Here is a 15,135-nt window from a genome sequence, read left to right as displayed (position 1 = left end):
AGAATGCTTGAAAGTTCTCTATTTCACTGACTGACCATTTTTCCCCCTGAAGGATTATACTCAGTTTTGCTGGGTGGGTGAGTGTTAATTGTTGATATATTATACATTCAACTATTTTCCAGCGATTGTCTTCAATATATGTGCCTTATCTATATATTTTTCTTATTTTATTCGTGCATAGCAGGAACTGAAAACTGTTTTAACTTAATATCTACATAATGCCTATTGTTGCATATATGCAGCTAAGCTCATCCTACAATACTGCATTGATTTTTATCAAGGAAAAAATTGTTGCTTCTTTTTTGTAGAATACTTACTATAAGATAGTTACAAAGTACAAATACTGTTGTCAATAGCATGCATATACATTATGAAATTTACAGCTAAAATTTGCTTCATTTGCCCTATTACACATTTTATGATTTGCTCTTCAGATATAGCTTAAGTTTTTAGCAGGAAGGAATTGATATACTTTTTTCAAGCAAAAACATTCACACAAACTGTAAACTTCTCAAATGTGTGAAATGACAGTGAAGACAAATGACATGAAACATAAAATGAAACTAATTTTAAAAGGAAAACTACAGAGCAGTGACCTCCAGGTGGCCAATTTATTCTAGAGACAGTATGATGTGTTTTATCTGATCTGTGACATTTCTTGACCTCTGAAGGAATACTAATTATTAGTATTTTTTTCTACAGGAACTACAACAATATTAGGGTGCTCTACTTTGTGGGCATCATTACCCTTTAATCACAAAAAATTAGCATTTACTAAAGGGTGAATTTAAATGTAATTAATGTCAACTGCAGATGTTTGGTTGCCTATGGTAACTGTGACCTCAAAATGATTTCGAATTCACTCACTTTTTTAATAAACTTATCAACATTTGAAAACCCTTAGTAAATGCAGTTATCTATTTAATCTTTATAATAATGTTTAGAAATTCATTTATGCCTCAGAATCTATGTATGCAACTCAATGCCCACCATTTCCCTCAATCTTTCTATTTCCTATTTATAGCATAGCTCTCATATCTGATGTGCTTAGTAGCACTGACTTTCAGGTAAAATTTAAAAAAAAAATCAATGTCAACATGGGTTGAGGAGGAAGTTATCTTCTCTTCCTCCTCCTCCCACTCTGCAATGCTTGGTTTCTCTACGTCTCCTCTACTGCGGAGTTTCACTATGAATACTTTGTCCCTATTTTAATTGATCTGTGGCAACATACCATAGTGGACACAGGAGGGCTGGCCTTGCAGTTAGGAATGCCTGGGTTCAAGCTCAACTTCTAATATAGCTTTGCTGTGTGACTGGGCAATTGCTTAACACCAGACTTTGCAGATAAGCCACAAAAGTCACTAGTACAAGAACTCTACACATTAATGAAACCACAGATCCATTCTCCCTTTGGCCCCCTCTCCTAAAATGTTCATGGAGAGCTCCTCAGTAGGTCCCATAGTGATATTAGTCATATGCTGAATCTTATGACCCTAAATTACTTTTTAAAAAAAAAACTGTGAGCCTAAATTCTTAATATGACATAAATCTTATTAGACTTAATGGAAGTCAAATAAAAACCACTGAATTAAATTTGTTTTTAGAGTTAATGAAATATTTTGATGCATTTGCTCTTAAAAAGAAAAATAAACACTATCCAAAGACTGCTATTTAAATTGAATCACTAGCCTTTCAATACAAAAACTTTTCTTCAGAATTCTTACAGAGTGGTAGTGTTAAAACAGAAGGCAAGCATGTTATCAAAATACTTTATTCTTAAAAAGAACAAAAAAAATCAACTTTGTATTGCAGATACACACAATAATTAAGAATTACATTAATCTGTATGTTATAGGTAAATATTGTTTATGAAAAAGGTAAAGTCACCTTAATCACAGATTAGCAAAACAAAAACCCTTTTCCTTAGACAAGGATGCACACTTGGAACTAAAATCAATTTCAAATATAATTAATCACTAATTTTAATGAAATATGGATATGCTATAAAATATTTCTGTGAACACAAATTATTATTTATGCTATTCTTGAAGAAAGCTGATAAAATCTTTCTGAAAAATCAATATAAGGTTATAGTCCTAAACACCCTTGGGGAATCAGAGGCTATATAACTGTAAGATTTAAATAAAAGTCATCTTAGTAAAATTTAAGAAAATATTCATAGCTCAAAATAATCATTCTGAAGGGCACAAAAATTTCCATTACATATTCAAAGGTCTGGGGGAAAATCCAAAGCAAAACATTTCTTAATATATCCTGCTCTGGCATAGTGGAAAGTGTGCTGGATATGGAGCTGGAGGTTCTGGGTTCAATCCCTGTCTATATCTATTAATATCTGTGTAATACTGGGCCAGTCATTTCACGCTTTGTTCTCCTTGACCTCTCTGTAGCCTCTCACATAGCTGATTCCCTTCTTCTAGGAACTCTCTTCTCTCTAGGTTTTTCTGATACTGCACTCTCCTGGTTTTCTTCCTACTAGTCTGACCATTCCTCTGTATGCGAAATCTTCATCCATGTCATACCCACTTGCTTTAAGGTATGTGTGTATATGTATGTGTGTGTGTGTGTGTGTGTGTGTGTGTGTATAAAATTTTATCTTCACCACCACATGAGGAAGTAGGTACTACTACTACTACTACTACTACTACTACTACTACTACTACTACTACTACTATACACCTCATCTTCATATTTTACAGATGGGGAAACTGAGGCAAAAAGAGGTTAAAATGACTTGCCCAGGGTCACAAGCTAGTTAGTATCTGAAGACATCTTAAATTCAACACAACCAAAACTGAATTCATTATCTTCCCACAAATGCTCCCCTCTTTCTAACATCCCTGTTACTACTGAGGGGCCACCATCTTCCTAGTCATTTAGCTCACTACTTAGGTGTCATCCTTAACTCCTCACTGTCTTACTACCCATCTCTAATCAGAAGTCGAGGCAAGTCTTGTAGTTTCTACCTTTGTAACACCTCTCATATATGCATCCTTCTCTGAAATTGAGACTACCCTCATACATACCCTCATCACCTCACATTTTTATACTGCAATAGCCTGCTGATTGGTCTCCCTGCCTCGTGTCACCCAACTTCAGATCACCCTCCATTCAGCTGTAAAATTAATCTTCCTAAAGCACAGGTCTGATCCTATCACTTCTTCTAGCCCTCCTCCCACTCAGTAATCTCTACTGCCTCCCTATTACCTCCAGGATCAAATATAAAATCCTGTTTGATTTTCAGATCCGTCTTAACCCGGCCTCCTTCTATACTTCTGGCCTCCTTCTATACTTCTAGTCTTCTTATACCTTAGTCCACATTTTACAATACAATGACACTGATTTTCTTGTCATTCTTTGCATATAACATTCCTTCTTCCAACATCAAGCATCTTCTCTGGCTGTCCCCAGACCAGGAATGCTCTTTCTCTGTCTCTGTCTGTCTGTCTGTCTCTGTCTCTATCTTTCTCTCTCTCTCTTCCCCTCTCTTCCTCTCCCCTCACCTCTGTTTCCCAGGTCACCTGGCTTCCTTCAAGTTCCAGCTAAAGCCTCACATCTATATGATGCCTTTCCCAGTTGTCTTAGGGCCCTCCTTCTGAGATTACCTCCATTTTATTCTGTATATATCTTGTCTGCACAAAGCTGTTTGCATGCTGTTTCCCCCTCAGACTGTGAATTCCTTGACAGAAGGAATGGTTTTTGTTTCTTTCTTTTTGTTTTTGGCTTTTCTTTGTACCCCCAGTTCTCTATCCACTGTGATACCTGGCTACCTCTATTTCTGGCCTCTATTTAAAGCACAAGTGAACACATTAGCAGCATTGGAAGATACAGTTTGCCTTTGATCAAAATAATAGGCATTTTCACTTTACCATTAAGAGCGATGCTATTCCAAATTCTTGAATCACATCAGTTGCAAACTATATTTCGGGAAACTGCTAATTAACATTGTCTGCACTTTGTGTTAGATAACACAATTGATAATAGTGTCTGCAATATGGTAACTGCTTAATAAATGTCATTTGACTGACTGTCAGGGAAGTTTTTTAATCTGGAAAAACGAAGGATTGGATTAGATGACCTCAAAAGTTCTTTCCAGATCTAAGTTTATGATCTTAAGATTCTAAAACAACATATCACATTACTATTACAAATAATTAATTTATAGTGAATAGGGTTTGGCTGCCTACTACAAGACTTTTGCAAGTCTTTTACTAAATGTAACTATCTGTTCTCAACTGAAAACAAACAACAGACACTTTGATCATTGATTTGCAGAAAAGCATTTCACTAGTCCTGGTCTGGTTTGGGGAAAACATAAAGGAAAAAACTATATTATTGGAGAAGAAATTCTGAGAATAAATGGATATTCCTCCCTAGAATTAAATGCTTCTCTAGGAGCAATGAAAAATGTTAGAAAACATAATTTGTGTGTGTGTGTGTGTGTGTGTGTGTGTGTGCGTGCGTGCATGTGTGTGTGTGTAAAAACTGATGGGTTTTTCAAGTTCTAATGGATTTTTCTCTAAACAGCTTTGAAACACTCACAATAAAAACTTGCATTATGTGCATGTTAAGGGAGAATCTAAAGGAACTATGAAGTGTTTCAAAATAAACTTTATGCTTATTAAGAGGATGTGTACTGATGCTGATTATATACAATGCATAACAACTGTCTTAAAGATCACCTACATCTGGTTTTGGGATATAAATCTCAACATATTTTCATATAACTTTTAAAGACCAAGATCCAATCTAGATAATCCTTTGTAATAATTCCACCATAACTGATTATGAACAAGTATTTGCAATTTATCCTTAATGTATTGTCAAGAAAACAAAATTATCTGTAAAAATGAAGTTCACTCTGCTGAAGTTGCTCATGATATAAGTGCTCCACTCAGTCAACCACTGAATATAATGTAATGACAGAGGAAGTATCATGATGAAAAAGTAAGATCCATTCTTTCTTGTCTTGATAAAAGCTAACTAGATTTTAATTCATGTTTAACAATTCCTCTGAGGAAGAAAGAAATGACCACAAGGTTTATAGTTATATGACTGCATATGAATTCAAACATTTTATGTAATTTACTTGCAAATTAGAACAAATTAGGAACAAAGTATGTAGCACACATTTCTATTACATATTTCACATTTACCTATTTAAATAATAAACTCTTGGGCTTGGTCTATAATGGAGAAGAGAAAGGAGTAAGCTTTTATGAAGTGCCTATATACCAGGCACTATGCTAAGAAGCCCTTTACAAATTTTATCTCTTTTGATCCTCACAGCAACCCTGGGAGGTAGGTGTTAGGATTATCCTCATTTTACAGTTCAGGAAACTGAGGCAGAGATTCAATGACTTGCTCAGGGTCCTACAACTAGTAAATGTCTGAGGCCGAATTTGAACGCAGGTCCTCCTTACTGTAGGCCCAGTTGTCTATCCACTGTACTACCTAGCTGCCTCTTTTTAAAGCACAAGTGAACACTTTAGCAGGATGGGAAGATATTAAATAAAAGTTAAGTTTGTCTTTGATCAAAATAATAGATATTTTCACTTTACCATTAAGAGAAAGACTCCAAATGTTTAAGTCATATCAGTTATAGGCTGTATTTTAGGATATTGCTAATTAACATTGCCTGTACTTTGTGGCAGATACAAATTTAACACTTGACAAGTGTTACTTCTAAGAAATGTGCCATAGTGGCACATTATTTTAAGTCATTACAAGGTTAGATTAAAGAAGAAGTTGAGATTCAACTACTGATTAGCAAAGTTATTAATAATACTAAGTTAATATATTCATTTGAATTCTTTTCTGACCCTTTTCCTCTGGTGATGATTTGAATTTCATTTTTAATAAACTGAAATTATGGTTAGGTTGAAGATATTTTTCATTTGAATTTGACAAAAATCCTTCTCCCATTCTTTCCAGAGTCTCAATTTTGGGGAAGGGTTCCAAACCAGCCGTTCCTGATTCTGCAGCTACTATGCCTCACCTAGGTATACTCTCCTCCTGCCCTACCTCTAGCTCCTCTCTTATAGGAAGTCTTCCCTATTAGAATGCTTTAATCTGTATCACCAGTACCTAGCATACTGCCTAGTACATAGTCTGGAGTCAGAAAGACCAGAGGTCAAATCTGGCCTCAGATACTTACTAGCTGTGTTATCCTGAGCAAGTCACTTAACCCTTGCCTGCATACAACTGGAGAAGGAAATGGCAAATCACTCTAGTATCTTTGCTAAGAAAACCTCCTGGACAGTTGGTCCACGCGGATCACAAAGAGTTAGACATGACTGAATGATTGAACAACAACAATGAGGACACAGTAAGCTCTTAATAAATGCCTGCTGACTGGATGACTTTGTCATGGCAAGTGTTACTTCAGCAGGTGCAGATCCTAGAAGGTTCCCCCAAGTTAGGAAAGCTTTAAGTACAGTCCTGACAATAGGCAATGGGGTGAGGCAGAGAGTTGGCTACTTATTGCACTAAGTAATGAATTCTTTGGCTATGTTAGGAAACCTATGAAATGAAGAAAAAAAAATCATATTTCTATGTATCCCTCTTTTAATTTCCACAGTGACAATGGTAGGAAAAAAGGGAGCAGAAAATGCTAAGGATCACACAATTTTTAGAATGCTTCTAAAACTTTAACTGTTGGTACTCTAACCATGGGATCTTTGTCTAATGTCCAGTAAGGTGGCACACTCCTGAAGGAAATAAAGCCTATGAATACCAATATTCTTGTTATAAATAGAAACACAAAATGTAAAGAAATATTAGTTAAAGGATGTCTTACAGATGGTCCTCAGAGAGGCAAATAAAGGAGTTGACAGAAATGGTTTGATCTTGTGCCCCAAGAAAAAGAAACATCATTTTATGAGGAAAATATGGTTATTTCATCTTGCAATGCTGATGATGAACAATTAACAAATGACTACACGGAGATGATGGCAGTCCATACATGAGTCACTGTCTGTTCAGTACATGATGTCAGAGGGAAATAGTACAAAGAGTTTAACAAAATCCACCCAACCAAGTCAACATATATTTTGATATCTAGTGTTCTGGATGTGGAGGCACACACAAGGGAGAAAGAAGGAAAACACTGTCATTAGGAAATGAAAAAAGTCAAAGGATTATATATTGCATAATCTTAATGCCTGAGTATTAACTTCAAGAAATAATTAGGAAGGTGTTAGACACAGTGACCACTGAACTATATCACAAAACATGTGAATTGTCAACTGATTACTGACAACAAAAATCAACATAAATACAGTCATGGTAAGATCATAGGGTGATAGATTTAGATTGTGGAAGAGGCCACAGTGGTTACTGAGTCTAACCCCCTCACTTCAGAGATGAGGAAACCGAGATGACCTCTAGAAGTCTGGGCAGATTAGGATGAGAAGGAAAAGATGGGCTGTAATTTGAACTAGAAGAGAAATATTCATATTGATAAGATGGTAAGTCCACTTAAGTACTAAGCAATAGCCACATATACAAAGTAATTCCAAAAAAGATATTTATTTAAAAATGTGAATTAAATAACTTGAAGTAGGAGGATTTCATTTTAAAACCATACTTTCTCAGAAGAAATAACAGAAATATGCTGCTAATCTTGGATTAGGAACAAGTGAAGAGGTACAGCTTTATAAAGCTATAACAAAATATTTCCAAGAATTTCCTTGCAAAATAAATAGAAAATCCAGAATAACAATATGGACTATTTTAGAGTTCTGAAATTCTAAAAAATAATAATTTCACATGCACTTATTTTAAATGTTCAGTCACACAGATTAAAAAATATTCTGAGTATTTCCTCAGTTTTCAAAGAGGAGGTTACTGACCATATGAACACTATATCTAGGAACTGTGTGAATAAACAAACTAAGCTGGCTTGCACATCCCACTTTTGATTACTTGCCCATCTTCTGTTACTCTGAGAACAAATAGGCATGGAGTTTTCAGAGGTATTAAAGGAAGCAAATAAAATGCTGGGGAAAGAAGGAAAAAGATAAGGATTACCTATCTATTGAATCTTGGCCTACAGAAGACCTTATTGGATAATTCTGATATCCTAAGGGATGAGTAATAGGCAATTTCCTCAGAAGGGTCTCTTTCAGATTATATTAGATATGGCAGCAGGAACAAGATAAAACCATTTCCCCCTCACCAACCATCTAAAATAGGAGTATCTAGGTACTCCTCTCAAATTGAGTCTTGTTTGAGATTTACGTCAAGTCTGTGTAAATTCACCGTGATCAGTACCAAAATATGTTCTTTGTCTAAAACACACACACACACACACACACACACACACACTCAAAATAACAATAAGTTAATGTTTACATAGCCCTTCAAGATTTGCAAAATGCTGTGTATATCTCATTTGACTTTGACAACAACCCTGTGAGGTAGGTGCTATTATTTCCATTTTATAGATGGGGCCACTGAAGCTAAGAGGTTAAGTAACTTGCCCAGAGTCACACAGGTAGTGGATACCTGAAGTGGAATTCAAATTCAGTTCTTCCTGAAATCAAATCCACTGCTTTATGCACTCTGCCAACTATTTCCCTTAAATGTAGTTGAACAAAAGTGTGGTGTTTTTAAAGAAAACCTTGAACTATGAAAACACACATCTGTGAGCTTGTGACTGGTAGTTCAAAAAAGAAATAATCACAGAGAAGCACCATTTCCTATAGCAAGGAAAGAAAATGTATTAAATTTTTAGGTACTTGAATAAGACAGTAAAAGGAAGGTCTTTATACCATTCTGACAGTCAGCACATTGATTATGTGAAGCAAGAAAATGATATTACAAAGCTACTGATTTCTTATGAAAAACATCTTGCCCACAGTTCACTTATTTTTAAATGATCAGGACTATTCCATTGCAGGGAATATACAATAAAGATTCCTGCTATAGACAGATACTTAGGAGCTTTTTCTTCTACTGTATTGTGTGCTTGGGCTATTGACATAAGCACTCTGTGAATAAGTGACTACAAAGTCTGGGCAAGTGCCATGGTAAATGATGCTCCATAAATTTTGGCTTTGAGAGTTTTGTAACACTACAAGTGAAAGTTTGAGAGCTAGCATAATTAGAAGAGAGTTCCAGTAAAAGTTTATGTTATCTATCATTTAAAAATTTTTTTTGGTCTAGACTTATGATTATTTCATTGGCATAGAAAATTCCCAATGAAGAAACATGTCCTAGCAATGTATATCTGCAACTTAGGGCATTTCTAGGGCATTGCTCAGTAGGATGTATCAAGAGGCAGGACTTGAACCCACATACTCCTAACTTTAAAGCTTGTTCTCTACCACAACATGGTGTCTTAAAATCCATCATATTTAAATGAAATTCTTCTATCCCTAAACACACACCTAAAAATCAAATTATTAAGCTACTATTGTAGCTTGTAAATCTCACATTTTCCACTTCTCAGAGAACATATAAAATGTTATCAAGTTAAGAAACAATCTGGAGCCAAATTCACTTTTTGATTAAGGGAATTCCAGATACTGATAAAATATCCTTTTAAAACCGACAAAATCATAGTCTTATTTATAATGGATTGAACTTTTCAATGACAGATATAGGAACCAATTTTTAGCTTCAGTTTACATACAAAGGCAGAATAGCACCAACATTATATGTATACTGTCATACAATAACATTGGTATCTACTTACCCGCCCATCAGTATCTGTGGTTGGCTAGATACATTTGTGACACCAAAAATATCAGGGATTAAATCACCATTGAAGCTGAAATGAAAAATAATGAAGAGAAATTAAGTGTGTTCTGAAAATTTTATTAAAATCTCAGTTATTTTAAAGGGAAGGATTATATTTGCTTCCTTATTAGTATTATCTTTGGAAATTTATTTTAAATCTTAAATCATCTAGTTTGTAGTCTGTGGGTTTTCAGAGAAATAACCATGTATAAAAATCAACACTGCCCATTACGTCTGTGAATGCAAAGCAAATCAAACCGAGAAAGAAATTATACTGAGAGACATACAAATGTTAATAATCCTGACAACAATATCCATAGGATGCAAAGAATTTTTTTTTTTGTGAGGCAACTGGGGCTAAGTGACTTAAGATGCAAAGAATCTCAAGAATTGTAAGAGACCTGAGATGTAGGATTTTGATGTAAAGCCAGATCACCTCCTATAACACCATTGACAAGGTTTTATGTAGCCAATTTGAACACCTCCATAGCTTATTCTAAATACAGTTAGCTCTACTCATTAAAGAGTTCTTCCTCATATTGAGAAAATGTTTGGGTACAATTCTCTAGAGGTACAAAAGTAAGTCTAATCCCTCAGCCTTTCATATTCTGGAAAGACAGTTCACTTTCTAAGTTGTTTGTTCTTAGTAATCATTCCAAGTTCTTTACTTTAAAAAATTTTATCTATGTAATTTTTATAATATCCCTTCCCAAAAGAGTACAAAAGAAAAACAAAACTTGCTACAAACAGGTATAAAGAAAAAATAATAATTTTTTTCTACACTGACCACATTATGTGTGTGTGTGTGTTTCATTCTGCATCCTGAGTCCTTCATCTCTCTGTCAGGTGGTGGGTAATCATGGATCAATCATTAGTCCTTTGGAACTGTGGTTGGTAATTGCACTGATCAGAGTTGCCAATTTTTTCAGTTGTTTTTACTATATTGCTGTCACTGTATAAATTGTTCTGGTTCTGTATAGGTTTCTTTGAAGGCATCTCTTTTTCATCATTCCTTATAGGACAACAGTATTTCATCACATTTATATATCATAACTTCTTCAGCCACTCCTCAATTGATTGGCACCCCCAGATTCCCATTCTTTGACACCATAAAAGTAACTACAAATATTTCTGAGAGACTGTTTTGCTTAGGGCTAATTACTCCCTTAATCTTCCCTCCTAATTCCTCTTTCTCCCATCTCCCTTTCCCCTCCTATTTCCCCGTTGAATGAGTTATTTTTGTACCCAACTTTGTGTGTATTCTTCCCTCCTTTGATCAGTGCAGATCAGAATGAGGTTCAAGGGTCAGCCCCTTCCCCCATGCCCTCCTCTCCTCTGACACTCATCATCCTGGTACAGGTCCTTATCACTTCATACTTGGAATACTGCAATAGCCTGCTGGCAGGTCTGTCTGCCACAAGTCTCTTCCCACTCCAATCCATCCTCCATTCAGCTGCCAAAGTAATTCTCAAAAAGTACAGGTCTGACCATGCATGTCACCCCTCATACCCTAATCAATAAACTCTAGTGGCTCCCTAATACCTATAAGATTAAATACAAAAATCCTCTGTTTGGCATTCAAAACCCTTTGTAACCAAGCCCCTTCTTAATTTTCCAGTCTTTTTATACCTTACACCCCAGTACTTTTTGATCCAGTGATACTGACCTCCTTGCTGTTATAAGCAAAACACTCCATATCTCTGATCTCCAGGTATCTTTTCAGGCAATCTCCTATGCCTGTAATATTTTTCCTCCTCATCTTGGCTTCCTACTTTTACTGGCTTCTTCAAATCCCAACTGGAATCTTTCTTCTATAGGAAGTTTTTTCCAGTTCCTTTTAATTTTAGAGTTTACCCTCTATTAATAATGTCCTATTTAACCTATACATAGCTTCTTTGTATATATCAGTTTGTTGATTGTCTTCACTATTAGGTGTGAATTCCTTCAGGGCAGGAATTGTCTTCTGCCTCTTTTTTCCATCCTCAGAATTGCCTGGGCTCATAGTAGGCACTTAATAAATGCTTATTGACTGACTATATAGAAATCTACTTGTATACCCTGATTATGTGAGACAATTTCCCCTAACCTTCCCTTCTGCCAATGTCTTCCTCTTTCCATTCTTCTCTTAAGATCATCATGATATAACCGAACCACTCCCAAGCCTTCTAATTAGTCTTTCTCTATGACCCCTGATAATGATAGGGTTCAGAAGAGATATGTTTTATCTACCCATATTAGAATGTAAGTAGCTTTTCCTGGTTTAGTACTTTATCATTATGTGTTTATCTTTTAATGTTTTTCTTAACTTCTGTGTTTAAACTTCAAAGTTTCTACATAACGCTGGTCTTTTCATTAAGAACGTTTTAAAGTTTTCTATTTCATTAAAGGTCCAATTTCCCCTCAGTATAATTATACTCCATTTTTCTGGGCAAGTTATTTTTAGCTGTAAATCTATGTCCTTTGTTTTTTGGAATACTGTATTACAAGTTCTTCTCTCCCTTATAGTGTGGCTGATAAATCATGTATGACCCTGACTGTGACTCCTTGGAACTTGAATTCTTTCTCTGGCTGCTTGCAGTATTTCTTCTTTTATCAGGAAATTCTGGATTTTGGCTATAATGTTTCTAGAAGTTTTCATTTGGAGGTTTCCTTCAGGAAGTGATCAATAGATTCTTTCTATTTCCACTTTACCCTTTGGTTCTAAGAGGTCTGTGCCATTTTCTTTTAAGATTTCTTAAAATTAGCTATCTAGGGTCTTGTTTCAATCATGGTATTCACATGGTCCAATGATTCTTACGTTTTGTTTTTCTCTTCCATTTGTTTTACAGATCAATTGTTTTTGCTATTAGATATCTTACATTTTCTTCTATTTCTTCAGGTTCTTGACTTCATTTTAATATCTCTTGTTATCTTATGGAATCATTGGCTTCTATTTGTTCCATTCTAATTTTCAGGGAGTCTGTTGCTCGGGCAAAGTTTTGTACTTCTTGTGCAAACCGCTGAATCCCTTTCCAATTCTTTCTTCCATAGCTCTCATTTCTTTCCCGTTTTTTTCCTCAAGCATTCTCATTTCACTAACAAAACATTTTTTGAATCTTCTAAAACCCTTGCTTCATGTCTTCTAGGAATTCTAATTGAATTTGAATGTGTACCTGATCTGTGTTTTGAGGCTTTACTTAACAGATGTTTTGGAGTGATTCTCTTCCTACGGGTTTATATCTTGAGCATCCCTGTCATCATAATAGCTTTTTTAATGACAGAATTTTTTTTGGTCATTTGCTTATTCTTCCAGCTTACTTTCTGACCTTGCACTTGATGGTAGGGCCAGGGTATACATGTTTCTATAGGGAAGGTCTAGTCCTTCTGCTACTTTCTTAAATTATGGAGTATTTTGTCATTCCAGGATCTTTAGCACATCTTGGACTGGGAACCTGTAAGTTTTCAATGTTCCCAAAGTGGTCTGATGCAGGGTAAAGTCTTATTGCCAGCCCCCTCACGTGAGCTCTGCAAGTCCTGACCTGGGTTTGGGATGTGCAGTACCAGACTGCTGCTCGGCTCAATCACTATTAGTCAGGTTGGAAAGTCAGTTGGTTCAGACTGATAGAACTGCAGACTCCCCTTTGGTCTGGAATTCATGCCCTGGTCTTTCTTCTGTAGGCCTGCAGGTTTCAGAGATACACTGCTACTTTGCTTCTGAACCTGCTCCTCTCTGCATAGTACAGGGCCTGTGCTGGGGTCAGAGGGTAGGTAAGGGGCTCTTCAGTTTGGACTAGATTTGTGACCTGGAACTGAATAGTGGGTGACAAAGTTGCCAGTTGACACTTTTTCCTAAGAAAGTGCCCCAATATGTGCCTGTGGGTGTCCCAAGAAGGGTCATGCATTTCTTTACTTGCTTTTGTGTATAGCCTTTCTCTTGGTACTAGGGTGTCCACATAGAGTGCTCCTGGCCAGAACCTGTCCCCAGAGTCCATGGACCTCTTTATCTCCCTATAATGAGCATTGACTAGGCAAATGACTCACTGTGACTGTCTTGGATTTCCCCATCAGAATTTGGTCTGGTATATTTTCCAGATCTGTTTGGAGGAGTCTGGGGGTGGGGAGAATGAGCTTGCTGTACTTCTTCTGGCTTCTTAACCAAGTTCTTCCTCCCCTCGAGTTCTTTCAATCATTCCTTATGCCACACAGCTTAGAGACCCCTCATCATCTGGCTCATGCTTCACTCCAGCATGTCAGTACACTTTTCAAACACCACTGAGCAGTCAAGCTAGGTTAGCTAAAGCAGTGAGTAGTTGAAGGAAAGATAGGAGGATCTGCTGGGCAAATCAAACCAACAATCAACCAATCAATCAACACTTATTAAGCACCTGCTATGCATCATGCATTGTGCAAAGCACTGGGGATAGAGAAAGAGGCAAGAGAAAGTCCCTGTCCTCAAAGAGCCCTTCCCCTCCCCACTACCACTTTGACCAATATCTCCCTTCAGATGCTAATAGAGACAGACCACGATCTTGAATTCCAGAGACTTAATAGCAGTGTCCCACAATCAGACCTTCTTCTGGCCCAACCTTTGCAGCCATCATTGAGGGGAGAAATCATTGCAGAGAGGGGGCCCATCTTCCTCACCACCAGCAACAACTGCTGACCAACTGCTACCAACAGACAGATAGGCACAAGACTCCTGGGAGTGGCATCACCCTCCAGACTACCAGTCCTGCTTCAATCCTAGCCTTCACATCCACCATACAGGAAACAACTCCTGTAGAGAAAGAACTAGCCATTCCTGCCAATTGCCAACCAAGCACCACTCACAGAAAAGACAAGCCAGTCTAGCCGAAGCACCAGAACACTCTGAGGGACAGACAGGAGGCAAAATGTGCCAATTCAGTCAAATTACCACAGCTACTTTGACCATCATCTCAATCAAGCTCTGATGCTGACAACCTAGAAAGCTTTAGTAACAGCAATGCTTCCAGGCCGGCGCCTCAACCATAATCCTAGGAATCCAACCCTGGTGAAATGCAGTGTACCAACTTCTCCTGCAGGTGCCATAGCTACAGCTACTCAAAATGCAGAAAAGAAAAAACAATCATGACCCCAAAGTCCTTAGCACCATTAAGTGATTCAACATCAGTAACTGATGTGATTTTATCGGTGGAAATGACATTAAAGAGGTAACCACATATGACTTGCTGCTGCATTCTAAGGACTATGTGTCTTTTCCATCTGACACAATTGAAACCTATTTATATCCCCAACATTTAACACAGTATTTCATACATAGTGCTTAATAAATGCTTTATTCATTTATTCACTCATCTTATCCAGAAATGAACACAATTTTCCAATAGCCTAACTAATTCAACCTATAATGTG

At 36.6% G+C, this 15,135-nt stretch overlaps 1 protein-coding gene across 2 annotated transcripts in view; it reads right to left on the bottom strand.

The window, feature by feature from the left end:
• ITFG1 (integrin alpha FG-GAP repeat containing 1) overlaps positions 1–15,135 on the bottom strand; it is a 227,548-nt gene that overhangs the window by 190,375 nt on the left and 22,038 nt on the right. For both annotated transcript variants that reach the window (XM_020985105.2, XM_020985106.2), the window contains exon 5: positions 9,719–9,793. In XM_020985105.2, the coding sequence (XP_020840764.1) occupies positions 9,719–9,793 (75 nt within the window). The remainder of the gene's footprint in view (positions 1–9,718; positions 9,794–15,135) is intronic.

This window comes from Phascolarctos cinereus, unplaced genomic scaffold (genome assembly GCF_003287225.1).
Source record: "Phascolarctos cinereus isolate Bilbo 61053 unplaced genomic scaffold, phaCin_HiC Scaffold_2;HRSCAF=192, whole genome shotgun sequence".
In the NCBI taxonomy this organism is placed as follows: domain Eukaryota; kingdom Metazoa; phylum Chordata; class Mammalia; order Diprotodontia; family Phascolarctidae; genus Phascolarctos; species Phascolarctos cinereus.
The sequence above is the reverse complement of the archived record's forward strand: the minus strand, read 5'-3'. Positions and strand labels throughout refer to the sequence as shown.